The 20,489-nt window shown below is 35.5% G+C and overlaps 2 protein-coding genes across 7 annotated transcripts; both read right to left on the bottom strand.

Moving 5' to 3' along the window:
• Positions 1–1,223: 1,223 nt before the first annotated feature.
• Positions 1,224–7,329, bottom strand: LOC112513130 (E3 ubiquitin-protein ligase PRT1). 4 transcript variants are annotated; one of them, XM_025119284.1, is made up of 8 exons: positions 7,238–7,329; positions 5,601–5,629; positions 5,334–5,513; positions 4,289–4,555; positions 3,259–3,462; positions 2,254–2,366; positions 1,871–1,977; positions 1,224–1,795 (listed from the first exon to the last, which is right to left on the bottom strand). In XM_025119284.1, the coding sequence occupies exons 1-8, from the start codon at positions 7,294–7,296 to the stop codon at positions 1,633–1,635; spliced, it is 1,122 nt and encodes a 373-aa protein (XP_024975052.1). In that variant the 5' UTR covers positions 7,297–7,329; the 3' UTR covers positions 1,224–1,632. The 4 variants fall into 4 exon arrangements, with proteins under 4 accessions (XP_024975052.1, XP_024975048.1, XP_024975051.1 ...); XM_025119280.1 differs by having other exon boundaries at positions 1,224–1,977; XM_025119283.1 differs by having other exon boundaries at positions 1,224–1,977; positions 3,259–3,399.
• A 2,672-nt stretch (positions 7,330–10,001) lies between these two features.
• Positions 10,002–19,487, bottom strand: LOC112511990 (transcriptional corepressor LEUNIG_HOMOLOG-like). 3 transcript variants are annotated; one of them, XM_025117757.1, is made up of 19 exons: positions 19,213–19,487; positions 19,052–19,124; positions 18,847–18,946; positions 17,911–18,008; positions 17,515–17,624; positions 17,028–17,323; positions 16,856–16,931; positions 16,646–16,757; positions 16,422–16,471; positions 16,087–16,335; positions 15,208–15,294; positions 14,782–15,003; positions 13,588–13,717; positions 13,404–13,510; positions 12,701–12,850; positions 12,246–12,401; positions 11,814–11,933; positions 11,368–11,565; positions 10,002–10,397 (listed from the first exon to the last, which is right to left on the bottom strand). In XM_025117757.1, exons 3-19 carry the CDS (start codon positions 18,876–18,878, stop codon positions 10,254–10,256), a joined length of 2,337 nt encoding a protein of 778 aa, XP_024973525.1. In that variant the 5' UTR covers positions 18,879–18,946; positions 19,052–19,124; positions 19,213–19,487; the 3' UTR covers positions 10,002–10,253. The 3 variants fall into 3 exon arrangements, with proteins under 3 accessions (XP_024973525.1, XP_024973526.1, XP_024973527.1); XM_025117758.1 differs by having other exon boundaries at positions 19,238–19,487; XM_025117759.1 differs by lacking the exon at positions 19,213–19,487 and having other exon boundaries at positions 19,052–19,150.
• Positions 19,488–20,489: the final 1,002 nt, after the last annotated feature.

Below are 20,489 nucleotides of genomic sequence, written 5' to 3'. Positions count from 1 at the left end.
AAAAAAAATTGGAGAATGATTTATAATTAATTAATTTTTTAAAAATGTTTTCCTAATTATATGTATGTTTTAAAAATCACAATTTTCGTTAAAATCATATATGATTCACCATTTATTAATTTTTTTTAAATGTTTTCCTAATCATATATGATTTTTTAATCATACGTGATTTAAGATTTGAAAAACAATGATCAAATTAAACATTAAAAAAGAAAAATAATGAAAAAACAAAATCACATGTGATGTGTAGCAAAATACATGTAAAATATATAAGATCATATGTATCTCAAAACGTAATTCAGAATTTATGTAATAATATTGTAGATAATTTACATTTCTTTTCTACCATGATGAATACCATATATGATACATTGACGAAAATTATCGATTCTTTTCTAGGGAAAAAAGTCTATTAATTTATGGATATCACCTAATATTTTTTAATAAAAAATGTAAAAAAAAAATCTTAAATAAACTACTTCAATAAAATAGATATTTTAAATAAAAAACTAAATCACATTTATTTTAAATATTATAAAAAATAATAAATAAATAAATAATCATGCTTAAATCATGAAAATTATAAATAAAAAACCATAAATAAATATCTTAATTAAATTTGCTAAATAATTTTTATATAAATAAATAAATTTTTATATATAACATATATACAACAAATAACATATAATATCATTTTGGATGACTTTTAAGAAAGTTTTATTTAAGTTATTATTTAATGAAATAATTGACATGCAATTATTCTCTTATTTTTTTAAATAAATATTCATTTTCATTTGATATATATAGAAATAGAGATGAGTTATTATACAACCCTTCATATTTGTACAATCAATACAACTCAATCTCAATCGTCCATTTAATTTGATGAATATGTGATTTCATACAAGTTTTGATCATAATTAATGAACTCTAGTCATCTTCTATGAATATTCAAATCATAATATATGAACTCTCATCATTTCTATGAATATTTCAATTGATTGGATTGCATTAGTTGTACAAATAAACATAATTGCATTTGAAATATACTTCTATACATATATATATACTGTCCTAAAATATTATATAATAGAGAATTTTACATGCACCTCTTCATATCACGTGGGGGTAAAATTTTGCATTGAAAAATGAAAACGAAAGAGTGTGTGTGTGTGTGTGTGTGAGAGAAAATAACAAAAGGAATGCAAATAGCAACTACAAAATGTACAATTCTTCAATTTCTATAACCTTGTAAACATCAACACATTTTAATGGTCTTAACCAATATAACCTTTTATCTCATAGGTTGCGTTTGGTACACAAGACAAGACAAGACAATGCAAAAATCTGTTATCCCACATCCGGTACAACATTAGACTGTGATAGGACAAATCTGAGTAAAACAAAACTACGTTTGTTATGTTCCACCAAGATGGGTGGAACAAAAATCAGGGACATGAGACAAGTTCAGATAATTACCAAACTACCCATGTAAATTAAAAACGCTAAAACCTTCCACAAATCTTTAAACTGCTTACCTCACTCTGGCCCGTCCAGTCCAATCCGATCTTGTTATAACCAGTTCTGTCCACGTACCAAACACAACCTAAAGAGTTTGGCAACATTCACCTTTCATGTAGGAGGTTCGTTGTGACTTTGACCTTCACCACCACCACCACCACCACCACCACCACCACCACCATCATCATCATCAATGGAAGAAGATGCAAATTCTGAACTTTCATTAGACCGATTTCGAGCAGCAGAAACAACAGCCAGTTGTCCACTTAACAATCTGTAAATAACGTCACGGTTTATAACTGGTTTTACCAACACAAGACGGTGTTCCGAGGTATGCTTTTGATTAAACCTCCCCGGAAGTTTAGAACCTGTTTTATGGCAATCTCCACAAACATCATAACCACTCTTTTCCTTGCAATCTTTGCAACAATATCTATCCCCAATTATTGGACACATCTGCGGGAAAAAAAACCCGAAATTTTTAGCACTAGTCTAGTAGTCACAGACTATAATTTCTCCAAAATACAGAAGTAAAAGTTAAAATCTCCAAAAAATTCTTTATAATTTCTCCAAAATACAGAAGTAAAAGAGATAAAATACCCAAAAGATTACATTCCAACTCCAACAGTGAAGATTTCAACACTAATTATAATTTTTAAAAATACCAACAAATTTTCAAATAAATAATATATGAAATGAAGATGCAAAAGCAGAAAAAGAGAAGAAAGTTACCCCACACATGTCACAACCAATCCCTGGATGAAATTTAGAGCCATGAATGGTCCACCATTGAAGAAAATTCTCTTCTGTTGAATATGAGAACTTGCAACCTTCATCATTGGCCTCTGCAACCCAAAAACAATATTTTTTGCATCATTACTTGAATGTTCAAAGAAAAAAAACTGAATATATGTATATATATATATACACACACACACAAACACATGCATATATATATATATATATATATATATGTGTGTGTGTGTGTGTGTATAGGGGGCTAATCCTGTGAAACCACATAAGGTTATATAAAGTGTGAGAACAAGTGTATCATTTGTTATGTCACATGAACTTTTTTCATTTAAGACTAGGATTTAAGGTATTGATTAACATATATTTGTTTCACATTGTGAAACAAAAAATACACGTAAAAAAGTTTCACATTGTGAAACAAATATATCCTTATCCGGTAAAAGTTCGGGCAGTTTTCAACCTTTTTGGGGTTCTCATTTGATCCTTCACAGATAAACACACACACACACACATATATATATATATGTGTGTGTGTGTACATATAATCAAGACATGTGTCCTTATACCATAATTATACATACATACATACATACATACATACATACATACATACATACATACATATATATATATAGGGAGAGAGAGAGAGAGGGAGGTTCAAACAAGAACAACAACCAAATAAGAGAACACGAAAACGACCAAATCATGTGCAAAATCACATGTCAATGAAAAGGATTGCGGGTGACGTAGCCCGAGGCCAAAGTCGTGTTATACGTGATTTTAGTGTAAAATCACATGTGACTCGACCGTTTTCTTATTCTCTAGTTTTGTTACTCTTCTCATATGAGCGTGGCTCCCTCTCTCTCTATATATATAATATAACATAACATAATATAATTGGGAAATTTGTCCATGATACCATAAGTAGATGCAAAAAAGAGGTAACAAAATATAAGTGTAGCTGTATAAAGCATCAAAACTAACCCTTGAATGGATTTCCATTTCGGATCTGTTCTGTGTAGGGCTGCATACTGCTTCTTCTAAGTGCATACTCTGAAGAAAATTGTTCCTCTAGGAAGTAATCAAGCTCCTTACAGATACTTGGAACTCCATTTGGATGCCGACCTTCACAAACTCGACATTTAATCACCCCATCTTCCGGTATGGTGATGCAGGCCTCACAATAAACTAAAGTTTATTTAACAACCAAACGGGAAGGGTAAATAACAAGAACCTATCAAATTACGATTGAGACATTACAACAAAATCGGCTTTATAGGATGCCAAAGATCTCTAAATGTCCGTATTTGGGAATCCTAACAAACTTTTTACGACACTTGAAATGAAGTGCCCTATTAGCATTTTTATAGTACACTTTTGAGAAATGTCCCAACTCCTACGAACACATCTTTTTATAGGACACTAATTATACAAGACATTTTTTCTAATAATGTCATAAAAAGACTGATAAGACAATTTATTTCAAACTTGCAAAAAATTTGTTAGAATGCCCAAAAACGTTCTATCAACTTATTGTAACCCCTTTACATAGTATGCACAATTGTTTGGTCCTATAAACTTAAGTCCTATAAAGCAGTCTATTAGGACATTTAAGGCCTATTTGTCAACAACTTAATGAGCTTAATGCGACTCGCAACTTATTCGGCCAGCTATACATGATTGTTTGGTACTCGCTTAATGATATAGAAAGTTGCTTTTTGGTAAGCTTCTAGGGGGGAGCTTTATGTAGAAAGCCAAGTTTTTCCAAACATGCCCATCCCAATTAAAAAACACATATCTTCCATCTATCAAAATACCCTACCAAACAAAAACCCTCCCGATCTATACAGACAGATTAATCCACTATGTGTCTATGTCAGCTTTATTTATACAAGACTTCATGGAAAACCAACCAAACACCCCCTAAGAGATCTTGGCATCCTATAAAAAAGCCGATTTTGTTGAAAAATTACAACAAACTACACAAAAGCCGATGGAGTGACAGTAAGCATACCATGACCACAGTTAAGAACAACAGGCCGGTATAGCAGTTGCCTGCATGCAGTGCAAAGCACATCAGCAACTGTTACCCGGTTACCATTTTCAGCAGAACTTCCGTCATTCGATTTCGTTTCTTCAGAAGGAGAAGAATTTATCAACAGATTATCTTCACAACTGAGATCAGAAGGTTGGTCCCCAATGCTTGGATGGTCTAATTCTTCACCAGTAACAAGATGGTCTACATCCGGAGAAAAGGCCAACAACTTTTGTTCTTCATCCTCTATACAGTATCAACACATAGATTTAGCTACTCATTTCAAAGAAACCGCTAAATAATGGTTAACTTTAGTAGATTCTAACCAGAGGACCCATAAATTTTTASAAGTGGTGGCACAATTTGCCCATAAAAAATATCTACTTTTTTTTCACAATATTAATATAGATTTGTTGGTTGGTTCCTTGTCCTTACATAGAAAAGACCCATGTTCAAGTCCGGTCTACATATATTTTTAAAAACACAAGAGGTATATAAAGAACACCAAAATTTAAGCTAAAGAACACCAAAATTTGACAACTGTGGGACTCGAACCTGGGTCTTTTGTACGGAGGCAGGAACATTTATCATCTTAGTCATTAAAGTCTCGTGTTAACATTTCAGTTTCAGAAAACTACATGGTAGCATCCAACAAAACCATGTGGTGGCTTCCTTTAGAAATGTTCCCTTATGACTGAACTATGAATTGGTGGCCCGTGCCACCGTATCTATCCAAGTGGGTCCGCCCCTGATTCTAACTCCTATGTAATGCAAACACATACTCCCTTCTCCCAAAATAAATGTCCACAATGAAAAAGGCACACAGTTATGGAGCTAAGTAATTGTTACACTTTTTAATCAACTAAATGACAATTTTACCCTTAAATAATAGAAGTAATGAATTTCTCTAAGTAGCCACTTGCTTCAAAAATGGACACTTGTTTTGGGACAAACTAAAATAGAAACGTTGACACTTATTTAGGGACGGAGTGAGTAAATAACTAGTAGAATATATAGATTATACCAAGTGTTTGTCTTTTCCTTCTAGCATATGAAATTGGATACATCTTCTTGAGAAAAATGTGTAACATCAGACAGATAGCTGGAAAATGACGATACGCGTGCCTACATAATGGGCAATGAGATTGCCCTCTCCCATCCATGGAGTGGTGGCAACACCAGAAGCAGGTGGCATGGCCACAAACTGCAAAAATGTCAAGTAGTAATTCATAAACATAATACCAAAGCTATGCGATTGGCAAAATCCAGTTTTATTGTGAGCATTTCCTACCTAGAACAATGGGCTTGAATAGAATGTCTCTGCAACAGAAACATAACAACTTCAGTTCATAAATTAAAGATCAGTAGTGATCAGGGGAAAAAGCAAGAAATTACAAACAATCAATAAGAATACTGTATAAATATACATAGAAGACCATAAAAATAAGTCAATAACAGAAGTAACTCCAACCAACAAAACACTGACACCACTCTAAAAGTATAAATTGAAGTTTGTAGCTTACAATCATCAAATTTATTTGCAGACAACATTGCACTCATAGCAAAGTCTAAGGGTGAGGTGAACGCTAAGTTAGAGCAGTGGAAGGGAGCTTTAGAATCATCGGACTTGTGCATCAGTCAATGTAAGACAGAATAGCTACGGTGTAGTTTCAGCAAGGAACACATTAACAGGGTGTAAAAGTAAGCATTGAGGAGCCAAGGGTAACCCAAGTGGATAATTTTAAGTATCTAGGCTCAATGATTCAGAGGAAGGGTGAAATTGCAGATGACGTTGTGCACTGCATAAAGGCAGGTTGGTTAAAGTGGATAGTGGCTACGGGAGAGTTGTGCGATAAGAAGGCTGAAAGGAAATTCAGTAGGGTAGCGGGTAGCCATGAGACCAACTATACAGCTCTTGGAGTTCAACAGTAAAGAAGGTACAAATGAAGAAARTGGAAGTTGTAGAGATGAGAATGTTGAGATGGCAGGGTGGCCGGACCATGCTAGATAGGGTTTTGTGTCTTGAACGAATTTTTTTGATGTGAACTAGGGGTTGCACCCATCACATATTTAATAAGATAGGGTAGATTGAGGTGGTTCGGGAATGTCTGTAGGAGACATTTGACACCGCCGGTGAAGGGAGTGGAGAGGGTGACGGTTGAGGGGTAAGAAGGATCGGTAGGCCTATAAGAACGTGGATGACCAGTTAAGGATGGACGTGGCAACTTTAGGCATTTCTGAGGACATGATCTCTGATGGGAGTTCTTGGAGGCATAGGACTAGAATAGCTGATTTTTAATAGGATTTAATAGAGGGTGTTGACAACGGTATTGAGTGGAGGGTAGAGGGTTGGCAAAAAGGGTCCTTGTGTGGGATATACTGGGTTTATATTTATGATTACGTGTTGCATACACCTTTTCGTCGCGCACAAGCCAYAGTGAAACCACCTCTTCATCCTAGTGGTTGAGGTAAGGTCTGCATACATCATATCCCTCCTGGACCCTACTTTCAAGTGGGATATTAGGGGGTTGTTTGGTTTGGTTTAATCATCAAATTATTAGCTCAAAAAATGATACCAACCTTCACATTCTTATGAATGCTTGCGGTTATGGGGCAACGGAGGTACGAATTCTCATATTAACTCAAAATTCAGCCTTCTTCTTTAGGTACTGTTTTATAGTCTCAAATTAGAAGAATTACATTCTACAACAAAATAAAAAAAATTATTATCAGCAAAACAAACTGAATTGAGCTAATTCCAGTAGAAACCAATTAGAACTATAAATTAATGTCGAATCATGATTTATGATGGATCCACTAGAGAAACAAAACATTCAATTCAAAACCCTAACTTAAGCAGAAAAATCAAATTGAATATTTGCAAAATTGAATACAAGAAAGTAGCAGAGAAGCTTGAGGAAGACTTACAAACAAACGGCGCATATAAAATGATCAGAAATCTGCTCCGATTCATTGCCTTCTTCCATGGAGGATCTATTTTGGTTCGTGATATGAACTCCTAATTCGGACTCTTTCAAAGAAGAGAGGGTGGCAAATCATTGACTTCTAACCCGAATCCGATTATTGTCTTCTGGGCCAGGCCTCTAATGATGGGCTTTTCATTTTTAAGATTCCTCTAAAAATGGGCTTTTTATACGACCCCATACATCTTTTATCAGGCCCAATAGCTTTCTAAAAACCAGCCCGGGACCGATAAGGACCGGTTGAGGGACCGTCGACCGGGAACGGTTATGCTTTTGGACGGATTGTGGGACCGGCCTGGCCCGATGAGTTAAAAAAAAGAGTCGTTTTTTACCGTTGAGAACGTTTATATGACCGCTTTTGCGATTTTTGACCTTTTTTTTGTGTTTTTGGCCTTTTAAACAATATATAAAAGTGTCATGGAGTATGCTGTAAGATACCAATTTACAAAACCGCAAAAAAAATGTTTACAATTCTCGGTTTCTCTCTATATTTTGTGACTTCGGCTCGTATCCATTTCTCACTTCCACTTCACAATTCTCATTTCTTTCTCTCTTTGTCTTACAAAATGAGTGCTGAACAATATGATGCATCAAATGAACAAGTTGTCTAAGTTCTTGCTGAGCACGGACGAAAGTCCGAGATTTGGAATTCATACAACTTGGTGATCCTCACGAATGGGAAAAGAAAGGCACAATGCAAAATGTGTCAAACTCTTCTTATGGCGGAAAGAAATTCTACTTTAGAAGTGGAGATTGAAGAGATGAAAAAAATGAAATCGTCATGGAACTAAGCACGTCGCCAACTACCGATACCGACGACATTTACTCACTATATGACGATGATGAGGAACTCGACATTGATGACCAAGAGGCTATTAAAAGAACTCAAGAGACCGGAAGTCTTCAAATCAATCCGACGTGAGATACCAATGATGAATAAGTGTATCTTCAAATAATTGAATATTTGAATGAATTTTAATTCTAATGAAACGTATTTTTAAGGTGTATTTGAGTGATCTAGTTACAAATTTTATAATGTATTCAACAAATCTCATTATTTTTTTTTAATTAGTTTTTTTGGGGGGTAGGGACCGGAACCGGTTACCCATAACCGGTTATGGATCAAGTTAAATGGGCTCGAGTTTGATGACTGGGATCGGGACTGGTTACACCGGAACCGGTTATGAGCATCACTGTTCCGGCCTTGAGACCGGATTTTGGTCATCACTAGTTGCTGTTAAGTTGATTTTTTTATTAAATCATGTACAAATAAAACTATTTGTAATAGATTAATTTATTTCTATATACATCGTTTTTTAATTGGGCGGGACAGGTTTTGAAAAAACTTAGATTTCTGTGTAACGCTGTCTTTGGAAGTTTACTGAATAAGTCACTATTCTCTATCATTAAGTCATTACTAAATARTCATTTAAAACTTATAGAATAACTTGAAATTATACCAAAAATGGAATGGGATAGTCATTCGAAAATGAGAAAATGAGGGTGTCAAGATATCTATATGATCAAGATGGCCATCTCACGAATTGGATTTGGATCTCTAGATGTTCCCCTCGCTTACAGTTCCGCTCCAAAATCCTAGATTTGAATCTCTAAGGTTTCTCGTTGGTTCGTTTGTTCAGTCGTTGATGCTTGTTTGCTTTTGCATGTATTTTTCTTCTCTTTTTGTTTCCTTCAGTTGTGAGTTGGAGTTTGCTTTTGATTGCATCTCGCTACTTCTGATCATCTTTGTAATTTTTATTGCTACTTTAATATATTTTGTTGCTTTTCAGAAAAAAAAGGCTATGATATACCAATATCACCCTCAAAAACCCATAAAAAAACACTAAGTGGTCGTTTACCCAAATGCTTACTCGGTAAACGCTTATTGATATGAATCAACACTATCATTTATTTTGATGCGTAAGAATTTATACATCAAAACATATTGAATGCAACAATTTAATGGGTAAGCGCTTATCTGAGTAAGAGTCACCATCATCACTTACCGGGTAAGAATCTCCATTCATTCTCATCGCTCTTACCCGGTAAGACTTTTGGTCCTTCTCATGTTCATCCGATGAAGAAATTTATCCGGTAAGCACTTATCAAGTAAGTGTTTAGTAAACGACCCAAAGTATGTTTTTTTGATAAAGTTTCAATGCACCACTTTTTCTTGATCATGGAAAAAAAATGTTCATTTAAGAAAAAAGAACATCAAAGATTGAATAAAGATTTGTTGGAATGTTAAATAAATAAGTTTCATGTAAATCCATGATAACATATGCAGCTTATTTAGTAGCGTATTTGAATTTGATGTATCTACTTAATATTTATCAATTTAACATAAATCATATGTCTATTATGAACTGTTCATACATCTTGTGAATCCCATGTAAAGCGGGGTTTCATCTCAATGTTCGCCCTTCGAATCTAGTCTTTTGATTAGAGTAGGGGTCGTGATAGCGGTTGACCCCGAGACCGGAAAACCCCCGGTCAAGGACAGCCTTAAAGCCCGATTAGGCAGAAATTTTTGGGGCCTGTCCTGCTTGAAAAAAAGCTTGTTTAAGCCCGGCCTGAAAAGGCCCGATGTGTCCTTTTTCAACCCCAAAGATCCATCCAGGCCTAAAAAACCCAAGCCTTCTTTTTTGCTCATTGAAAACGGGCTTGGAAGGCCCGGGACTTGCATACCACATTAACAACACCAATAAAACGATCCAGAAAACCCGGATGGTAAAATTATTAAGCGTGAGTGTGTTAGAAGACGAAAATGGTTGCTAAAAATATACATGCTAGCWGCTACCCTTGACCTTACTCCTAATTAACGCGGATATAAACTATTGATAGCGAAAATTCACTCATAAAAAAAGTTACAACTTCTATATAAAGGCTTACGAATAACTGCACACTGATCAGTTCATCAGCAGCATTGGAAGTGGCAGAGCTCTGAGAAAGGAACAGACTTATTTCCATAGCTTAACAGAACTGTCGTGACTCGCAGAAGCAACCATTCCAGTAACAGGCGACTGTGCTAAAGCGGCTATTATGGTTTCGTGAGCTGGAACCGTCATCCGCTTGTTCTCAGCCATGTTCCACAGCTCCAACGACTGTACAAAACAAAATCAAAACCAAAAACAGAGAATTTAAGTAATCATTTCTTTTGTAAACAAAAGAATCCCATCAAGCCATCGGTACACTAGGGTCACTCATTTTATTGAAGAATTGGTACTCTCACTTATGAGCCATGTTTGGCAATAATAAGCCAACTTATTTTTAAGCTTATTGAAAAAGCCGCATTTGTTTGGCTATAAGCTAGGTTTTTTGAAAGTTACTTCAAGTTGTTTTCAATAAGCTTCAACACTTCTTTCCAATAATGCCCCTTATATTTTCCAATTATTTTTCAACATATCACTTTAAATTGTCATCTAGCTTATTAACTAAATTTTACCAAACATGACTAGCTTATAAGCCAACAGTCAGTTAGCTTATCAACCAACAACTAGTTTTTGCCCAACAGCTGGTTCATAAGTACTCAATGATGTTGATGTGAGGTAAATCAACTATGATTATGCTTGGCAAGCTAGCTGTTAGAAAAAAGCTAGTTGATGGCAGCCAACAACTAGCTTTTTGCTAACGGCTAGCCTATCGTCAACAACTAGTTTTAGTGAACGACTAGCTTACCAGCCAACAACTAGTTTTTGCAAACAGCTAGCCATCACCAACAGCTACTTTTTTGCCAATGGCTAGCTTATCAACCAACAACTAGTTTTTACGAACAGCTAGCCTATCGCCAACAACTACTTTTTGCCAACGGCTAGCTTATCAGCCTACAACTAGTTTTTGCGAACCACTAGCGTATCAGACATCAACTAGCTTATCGGCTAGTTTGCCAAACATAGGCATAGATGATTTACCTCACATCGACATTATTGAATAACCATATTAGTCTCTATTGTATCTTTTAGTTTTATCCTCAAACCCATTACAGCTACCAATGGAATAGCATTAAGGGAAATATAAAAATTGTCAACTAAAGCGATTTTAATGATTAATGTAACATCAAAGAGAAGTACTTACTCGAGTTCCGCCAATAACCAAAAGAGTAGAATAACTTGGATGGAAAACACAAGAATGGAACTGATTTCCATTTGAAGTGAGCTCATGAATACACTCTCCAGAGGCTAACGACCACACTTTCACAGATTCCTCACTTACAGAAGCCAGATATTCACCGTTCAAATCCCAGCACACGTAGTTTACTACTCCTGAATGTGCCTATGAAGTAAAGGGTTAAAATTGGAAATAAACTTATTACATAACACCATTTCTAACGCCCCGTAGCTCAAAGCAGCAGACTGGCCCAATAACCTCCCAATCAACTTAAAATCACGTGGAAGTTATTTGTAGCCTACAACTTTGAGATTATAAGATTCTCACAAAATTAATTTTCTATCCATGTTGTTACAATGCATAACCGTAAAAATTTATTTACTGAAACTTGCTGTGGGTTTACAACCGGATACCTGGAAGGAATGCGTTTGTCTATCAGTTTCAACATCAAAGATGGAGACAATTTTATCTGATGCTGCTGCCAGTAAATGTCCAGTTACCGGCTGGAATCGCACTTGTGCACTGCCTCCTTGCTACACTTGCCAATAAGAATGGTGCTTAGATACGAAAAAATAGAATGTGGGAACCAAACCAAACCAAACCAAACCAAACCAAACCAAACCAAACCAAACCAAACAGGTGCCATATATCCCACCCAGAGGTAAGTGTCTTTTTTGTGTGTGTGGGCCAAGGGGGTAAGATGTAGGCAGACGTTACCTCTGTCCTGAGAAACAGAGAGGCTGTTTCCGAGAAGAAACTCCGCTTGCATAATAGAAAAGAATATGGGAATATGCCTTTAACAATACCAACAAAAAGAAAGCAGTTATATGGAATTCCAGACAAACCTTAGAGAGGCGAGTGCACTGGAATGGGCTGAGGTTCCAATAGCGAATTTCGTTGCTACTATCACAGAAGCAGAAAAGGTCGTTCTTCTTGGGATGAAAATCGAGGGACATAACATGTGATGTATGCGCGGTATGTGCATGCAAACAATAGCTTGGCTGCAACGGCATATTTAAAATGTAATGCATTTTCCAGAACCCAACATATCAGACGGTAAACACAGACTCCAATGTTACTTTCGTCCCAAAATAAGTGTCAAAATTTCTATTTTAGCCTGTCCCAAAAGTAAGTGCCTACTTTCCAATTCTACCCTCAATTATGAGAGGAAAATTCATCACTACCTCCATCATTAAGGGTGATTGTCTTTTAGTTGATTAAAAAGTGTAATAATTACATATTTCTAAATTTATTTTGGGACGGAGGGGGTATATTATACGAGCAAGAAAAGAAAACTTACATTAGCTGCATCCCATATCCGCACAGACTTGTCAAAGGAAGCAGTTGCTAACTGGGTTGAATTTGGTCTAAACCGAACATCAGTAATTACGTACTGATGTTCTTCAGGGGTGCTCTCAGTTTGTAAGGTATCCATATTCCACAAAACAGCCTGAACAGAGGAAGAATTATTTATTACCCTGACTTGATGCTTAATGATCATGACAAATTGTCCGAAAATAAGAACCATGAATAAATAATTAAACTATAAAAACAAAAGACTGTGAGATAGATCAGCAAGCTCTGGGAAACATAAGCTACTGATATCTGGAAATTTCATGGCAGCAGATAACAATTATGCCATGTTTGGCAACCATAAGCTAGCATATTTTTCGAGCTTATTGAAAAAGCTCAGTTTGGTAAGTCATAGACTAGCTTATACGCTAGCTTTTTGAAAAGCTACTTCAGACATCTTTTCAATAAGCTCCAGAGGCTTTTTTTCATTTTTTTTCGAATTATGCCCCTTTTATGTTGAAACTATTAATTTTTCAAAATGCCCTTCTAGGTTATTTTACATTGTCATCAAGCTTATCAACTAGTTTTTACCAAACATGAGAGTATGCGACTACTTTATCAGCTAGCTTTTTAGCTAACAGCTAGCTTATCAGCCAGTTTGCGAAACATAGCCTTATGCACCAACTCTAATCATCATATAGCACTTTTACCTTTTTGTCGTGGCCAGCACTAGCTAGCAACTTCCCATCTGAAGAGAAGTGACAGCATGTGACCTTATTTCTTGTCCGTATACAACCAACTTCCCCAAACGAAAAACCTGTGGTATAGAATTTAGTTATCAGCAGTACATAAATGGTTTCTTTTACTTGCACACAAAGTGTTAAGATTGAGTACCTTTGGAAGACCCAGTCTTGTGCTCAGTAAGTGTCTGCTTTACTGTGCCATAGTCTCCTGCATCTTGTTGCAGAAAAGATTCCACATTATCATCAAGGGCGCCAACATCCCCAAAGTGCTCAATGTCATCCTGCACCATGAAGAAAAAGGTTGAGGATCATGGAGAATTTCATGTGAAGGTTCATGATTGGAGTCTTAATCCAGATCCATATATCTATACTATATTATTAAGCATTTTGTTCAAAATCTTAAAAACAATCCTATAAGCATTCAGGTGTAGTCCTGCGCATGGGTGAAAAAATTCCATTGTCGTAAGGCATTTGGCGCACCTTCCAACTCTAAGGTTGACTCAGATCTTGTTTTCGGGGTAGTTGGTCAGGTAAAGGCTGACCAAGCCAATGATGCTTTAGTGTTGATTGATTCATATCCCTTAATATTTAAGGGAACGTAATTACTCCATGTGTACAAGTCCTTAAAGCTATTTCAACTATGAGGGTCATTGACCAAACAGTACCGAGGTTACAGTAGAACCCAGCCTCCCTAGAGGTCAAAGGTTAAAGCCTCACCAAAAGTGAGGAGTGTGTGTGAGTTTAATTTGCCATATATAAATATTATATACTTGAAAAATATAATAAAAAACTAACTAATAATCAACTGATAACCACACCCAAATACATGATAGTCACCAAGTCCTACTAAAACGACATAATACTCCATCATTATCTTTACAAAAAAATGTTTCATCATTAAAACTAAACTATATTACGTCTTCGTTTTTAAATCTAACATATTTAAATTATTATAAAATTTTGAATTATATAATTATACCAAAACGAGAATTTTATAATCTTTAATTTGACACGCGTATCAATATATTATTTCCTGTGTTTTTTTACAAAGTCTTCAACTTAGCAAGACGTGTTCAACCACCACTTTGTAAAATCTATTTCGTTCAAAATTAAGTTTTGGATTTTCTTTTCCAACGAGAATTGCATTAATTTTCTACTATCGTTTTACGGTAAAATCTTACATCCCGCTGCACTATATAATGTACAAACAGGCATAGTGGCTGAAATCAGGTATGCGGCAAGTGCTTTATGAAATCAATTTGAACACACCAGATCAAGAGCAAAATTTCATTTGGTTATTGCGATCATTAACATCAAAAGCTACGTGGAAATGAAACAGGCTTACCAGCTGATTCGTAGAGGAAGCAATCCCACCCGTTCCATCTGCACCATACATCATCATGCTTTTCTGTACACTGTTCACATGCTGCAGACTGCTAGCTGTGGTTACCCCATCACCTGGGGTATGAGTTGATGCTGGAGAGCTTGGTGAAGGGCCTACTGTATTTCCTGTACCTGTACTGTTRGCTTGTCCAGACGAAGAATGTTGTTTTCGTTTTCTATTGTTCTGCTCCAAAGTTTAAAGACAACAGAGTAATTAAATGAACCCAACACGTTGTAAGAGAATAACAATAAATAAAAGCTAATTAAGCCTAACGCTTTTCCTTTTATTGCATGTGGTTGCAGAAAAAAAACTAATTATTCATTTTCTCGTAGATAAAAACTAATTATTCAATTCTCCAGGCCTCCAAGGCTCGTCTGTAAGCACCACCTGTTGTTGTTGCAGCTGGTGTTGCTGTTGCTGCAACTGGTCTTGTTGTTGTTGGCAAGAAGATTGTTGCATCTGCGGCATCTTCATCTGTTAAAAACATATATGGTTGAATTAAGGCTTCAACGCTTTAGAAATAGCAAGACAAAATAGATGACATATTGAATCATGCAAGATCAGTATGAACAACCAACACTACAGATGCATGGTATGTAGAAATTTATAAGTACTGTCATGGAGAAAACCAATAGAATGTTCATCATTGCAAACAACTTACTAGTAACTAAGAAAGAACAAACATTCTCATAGGAATGCAGGACACAGTGTTTAAACTAGTCTATAGGAAAAATTACCAGATCAGAAAAGCCAAGGCTTACAACAGATAGCTGCTGTTCATCTGATTTACAACAGAATTTAGGGGAGAAGAGATCACACACACAAAATGAAGAAAGCAGAGAGAATTCCAATGGATCGAACTGATAATTAGGCTGAGTAAGAGAGACAGAAGTTACTAAAAAATACAAGGAGAGAAAGACAACACACTTTTATTTCATTTTTCAAGTAATTTTGGTCTGTTATGCAACACACTCTTACATAACAATGGAATGGATTTATCATGTCACAACAAATATGATGTGATAAATATATGACCAACTAATAATGCTATTGACGGCTCCATCACCAATTGTACACTTGGGTTTTGGGTTCCATAACAAATGTAATGCTTGACTTGGTATGTAGTTTAATGAGAGCGTTTGATTAATTATCAAATATCTAACACGGCCCTTAATAAGACAAAAATTTGGAAACTTGCATCTATAAACTCGTATCACAAAAAACCTAGACTATGAAAAKTCATGGATCCTAAGAAGAAAAGTTAACCTTGGGTGAATTCATTTGCCCAGGGGAGCCTACAGATCCTTCATTTCTTGAGGCTTGGACATCTTTCATAATTAAATTACCCCTTGGTAGTCCGACAAATCCATAATTTGGTGATGCTCCAAGGTTGCCTTGTGCCTGGGCATGTGCTAATGCCTGTTGTTGTTGTGATGCCAAATAAAACTGACTTGGGTTCTGCAAATTGGGTTTATGTACTTGCAGACCTAAACCAGGGCGTAATTGGTCAATTCCCTGCATTGTATGCCAATACCAAAGGTTAACTATGAAAATGAATTACTACAGCAAATTCAATAGAGAAAAGACCATAAAGAACTTACAGTCAGAGGCCAACCCTTTAAGGGAAGACCAGTAACACCTTGATTCAATCCTGAAAAGATAAAAAAAAAAAAAAAGTATAAAGTGAACTTTCATTTTACAATAGATCTTACGAGTGACAAGTCAATCTAAGTGATAAAGGGCCATGGTTAACAAAAACCAGACCATAAAAATAGAAGATAATCCATAATAATTCATCTACTAGAAGAAGTTTGTGGAAGATTACCTGCACCACCCAATCCAGATTTTGACTGTAAAATGGCCTGTCCATAAATTGAAGAAGGATCTGAGGGCAAGAGTTTCTGTGTATTACCCATGTTAACTTCTTGTTTAATTTCCTAAGATTTACAAAATCTCATGAGCTCAAAATTGAACAAAAGGAAAGAAAAAATTACATAAATGTGCATGCAAAAAAACAATTTATTCAAGAATATACCGTGTTCATCTGAGATCTCCCTTGTATTTGCTGTAAATTTGCTGACATATTTGGAGAATTGCCTTGTACCAGTTGTCTGGATGAACAACAAAGACCAAAAGAACATGATACAACCAAAACATGTGAGGGAAAGAAAATGAAAGGAAAACTAACACTAGAGAACTGATTGTACCCTTGATGATTAGTGGCTGGCTTGAGAAGGGCCATCCTGCTAGCCTCAAGAAGAGCTGGAGAGGTTTCTGAATCCATAGAATGAGAAGGCTTCATGGGTTCCTCATACATTTTCATACCCAGTGTACTGGCTGACGGCTTTCCCATCAATCCATCAGTGTTCATAGCATTAACGGTACCGCCAAGGGGAGGATGATTAGGATCCCTCCTTTGCAATTGAGCATTTCGTTGTTGTATGAGATGCATCTGCTGCATTTGGAGCTGTTGTTGGTGTTCCTTTGCTTTCATTTGCTGTGTCTGGATTCTCAAAAAAAAAAAAAGAATGAGAAAAACAAAATGATGAGGAAAACATAAGGCTTTAGCCTAGCGGGTAAGGAGGTGGGCATCATTGCAGGTCCCGGGTTCCACTACAAAAAGAAACCACTTCCTCTACCTACTAGGAGAACAAAGGACAATCCACAATTAACAAAAAATAAAATAACGAAAACCTCAATGTAAGCTACAGCTGCCTCAGAATGTTTCTCATTCGTCCTAGCAATAAAAATGTCCCAAAAGACAGACCACCATTCAAAGAGAAATCCACCAGGAGCATCAATAGCTGCAAATCAATAGGAGACGGATATTCAAGTATTAATTAAATTGATATAGTATCTTCGTTGCATGCACCATGTTCACATTTAGATGGCTTAAATTTGGATTAGCCCCTAAAATCAGGTACATAAACCAATGTTAGTACGTCCCTACCTGATTCATATTCCTAGATAAGCAAACAGAATCAATTTTGAAATCTGCTCATCAATTTAACAACGATCATCTGAATTAACAACTGCTTTGACCCAGTGCATTATACATATAAAGACAATAAATGGAACCCTGAAACGTACCTACAGGATCTGTAGCAACCTTCCCTTCAGTCATGAAAGCTTTGGCAGATGCGTGCAACTTCCGTTTCAACAAATAGTCATGGATGTAAACATCCAGCCTACCAAAAAAAGGATATTTTCAAGATTAGAATCAAATCCTTCAAGATCGAGCACAAGCATACAAAAAGTAGTATTCATCAATTCCGAAGTGAGTGCAACCAGTGATCATATAGATGAATAAATGATGTTTTTGCAATAAGAAGAAAAAAGAAAAAAAGTGTTTACATGAAGATTATTCAAATCAATATGAATCTCCATAAAAATTATCGCAGTCATCTCATCTACAAAGTTAAACATTAGAAATAGTAGTTAAAAGTTGCAATTAAGATATCTGTCCGCCAAAAAACATTCCGCTTCAGACTTCTAAGTCTGGATTAAGTTTTAACTTCAGAATGAACTTAAAAGTTTGCTGAGCTAAATAATTAGAGCATTTGTGTAAATTCTAACACAGAAATGTTAGGTTTGAATTTCAAAGATCAGAACTCAGCCGTGCCCATGGAAGATTATTGAAGATGATAGAAAATATTTTGAACCAATCAAGGACGATTATTACAAATTTGGCACAAACTACTATACTATCTTACAGAGGCAAATCAATTGAATTGAATCGAGTCTTTTATGAACAAAGGACGAGTATGTACTCCACACAGAGTGATAGTCAGTGCAATAAATTCAGTTCCTCAAGGATCAGGACCTTATGAATTGAATCCAGTCCTTTTTAATCGTAAATGAAGAGGAATTGAGTCGATTGCGTAGCTTCTCTTATATCGCCTGATCAACCAGATCAGTTTGTAAAATTGATAAAAATCGATCAATTCACAAGTAAAACTTCAAACGTCTATAATAACACTCCGTATATGAAAAACATCTAGAACACAAAGAATTAACAGTGCTTACATCTTATCAGCTTCCCAGCTACTCTGCGCCATGGTCTGGTTCAGAACTCTCGATTAAAACTAAGGTCAATCTCAATCACAATTATCCCCCGCAACCAATTCTGCAAATTCGAAAAAGAACAGCACATATTAGAACAAAATTTAGAGTTTAGAACTAGAAAATCAAATAATAAAAGGAAATCATCAAACCGGCGCTTGCGCCATACCAGAAGTCCATCAGATTAAATCCAGCATTGTCGAGCGAACGAACAGCGATACTACTTAACTCAACCTAGATTCCTAATTAACAACCAATATTAGCTGAATTCAACTACAACGAATTGCTAGTAGTAACATTCCAAACTAAAAATCAAAAAAGCTCACTGACGTTAGCCAAGACTTCCGATAGCAACCTCTATCTTCAACTCATCTTTCTTCAAACCTTACAGACGGTTCCAAACGCAATTGAACAGCAAAATTGAACTTCAATCGTTGCGTAACCAACCAAAATTGACAACACACTGACTGATCAAGATCTACTTGCACGATTCAACATCAAATCGACGGAATTTCAAACAAAAATCACAAATAAACTTCAATTTCCCCTTCCAATCAATGTGAACAACAACAAACCATCAACCTGATGGAGTTCCAGACTAGAGAGAGAGAGAGAGAGAGAGAGAATGTCAAGAACATTAAAATGCCCAAGAAAGACGAAACCTTGAGACGAGGTTCGGAAAGCGGAAAACAGGTTCAGTGGTTAATATAGCATTTAGGTTCGATCTAGGTTCGGAATGAGGTTTGGTGATAGCATCTGGGGGATTGACTAAAGGTCGAACGAGTTGGGGTGAATTGTGGGCCAGGGTCAGCGGAGAGATGAGGTGGGGATGACGTCAGAACTTGTTCGATGTTTAACGAGCGTGAGCTGTCATCATCATTTAGAAGGCCATTAAATTGAATTTGCTCTGATTTTAAGCAGCAAGTAGCGTTCGTTGTCAATCCGGTAGAGTTATTTATTTATCTATTAATAGTTTTATTAGAAAACAGTTTAAGGATCATTAAAAAGTGAATCTTGTTTGATAAAAAAAAATTTGTTKTTTAATGGTTTTAAAATCTTATGAATGATTTTATATCATGAGTCTTCTTTAACCATTCAACATCCTAATTTCATTGTAAAGAATTACCAAACAATTATATTTTATTTGTATTATATCATGAAAATCTCTTAATTATTCCATCCATTTAATCATTTTGCACTAAATTATTCAGTAACTGCCAAACAAGCTAAATTATAAATTTGGTTCTTATGGTTTAATAAAAAATAGAGTAAATTACGTTTTTCGTTTTTGTAATTTGTTAAAAGTCGCATATTTTGTTCATGTGATTTTGAAATTTCGGTTTCCATTCTTATGGTTTGCAATTTATTTCCATTTCTGTCTCTAATATCAAAACACTACTTTTAAGTATGAAAGACTAAAATAAAAATGAATTGTAAACCATAAAGACTAAAAATGTAATAACTTTTAAATCATAAGGATAAAAAAGATAATAAATTATAATTCATAGGGATGAAAATTATAATTTCAAAACCATAAGATTGTAAATAGAAATTTTCAACAAACCACAAAGACTAAAAACATAATTTACTCTAAAAAGTATGACTAA

Source organism: Cynara cardunculus, assembly GCF_001531365.2.
Source record: "Cynara cardunculus var. scolymus isolate 2C chromosome LG 5, CcrdV1, whole genome shotgun sequence".
NCBI lineage: Eukaryota > Viridiplantae > Streptophyta > Magnoliopsida > Asterales > Asteraceae > Cynara > Cynara cardunculus.
The sequence above is the reverse complement of the archived record's forward strand: the minus strand, read 5'-3'. Positions and strand labels throughout refer to the sequence as shown.

What these genes read in the sequence shown, in the direction of transcription:
- LOC112513130 (XM_025119280.1), bottom strand. Translation starts at nt 7,296, where the DNA reads ATGGAAGAAGGCAATGAATCGGAGCAGATTTCTGATCATTTTATATGC. An exon ending in TTTATATGCGCCGTTTGTTT is followed by an intron (nt 5,630 to 7,237) that starts GTAAGTCTTCCT and finishes TTTCTGTTGCAG; the next exon opens with AGACATTCTATTCAAGCCCA. An exon ending in TGTTCTTAACTGTGGTCATG is followed by an intron (nt 3,463 to 4,288) that starts GTATGCTTACTG and finishes AATAAACTTTAG; the next exon opens with TTTATTGTGAGGCCTGCATC.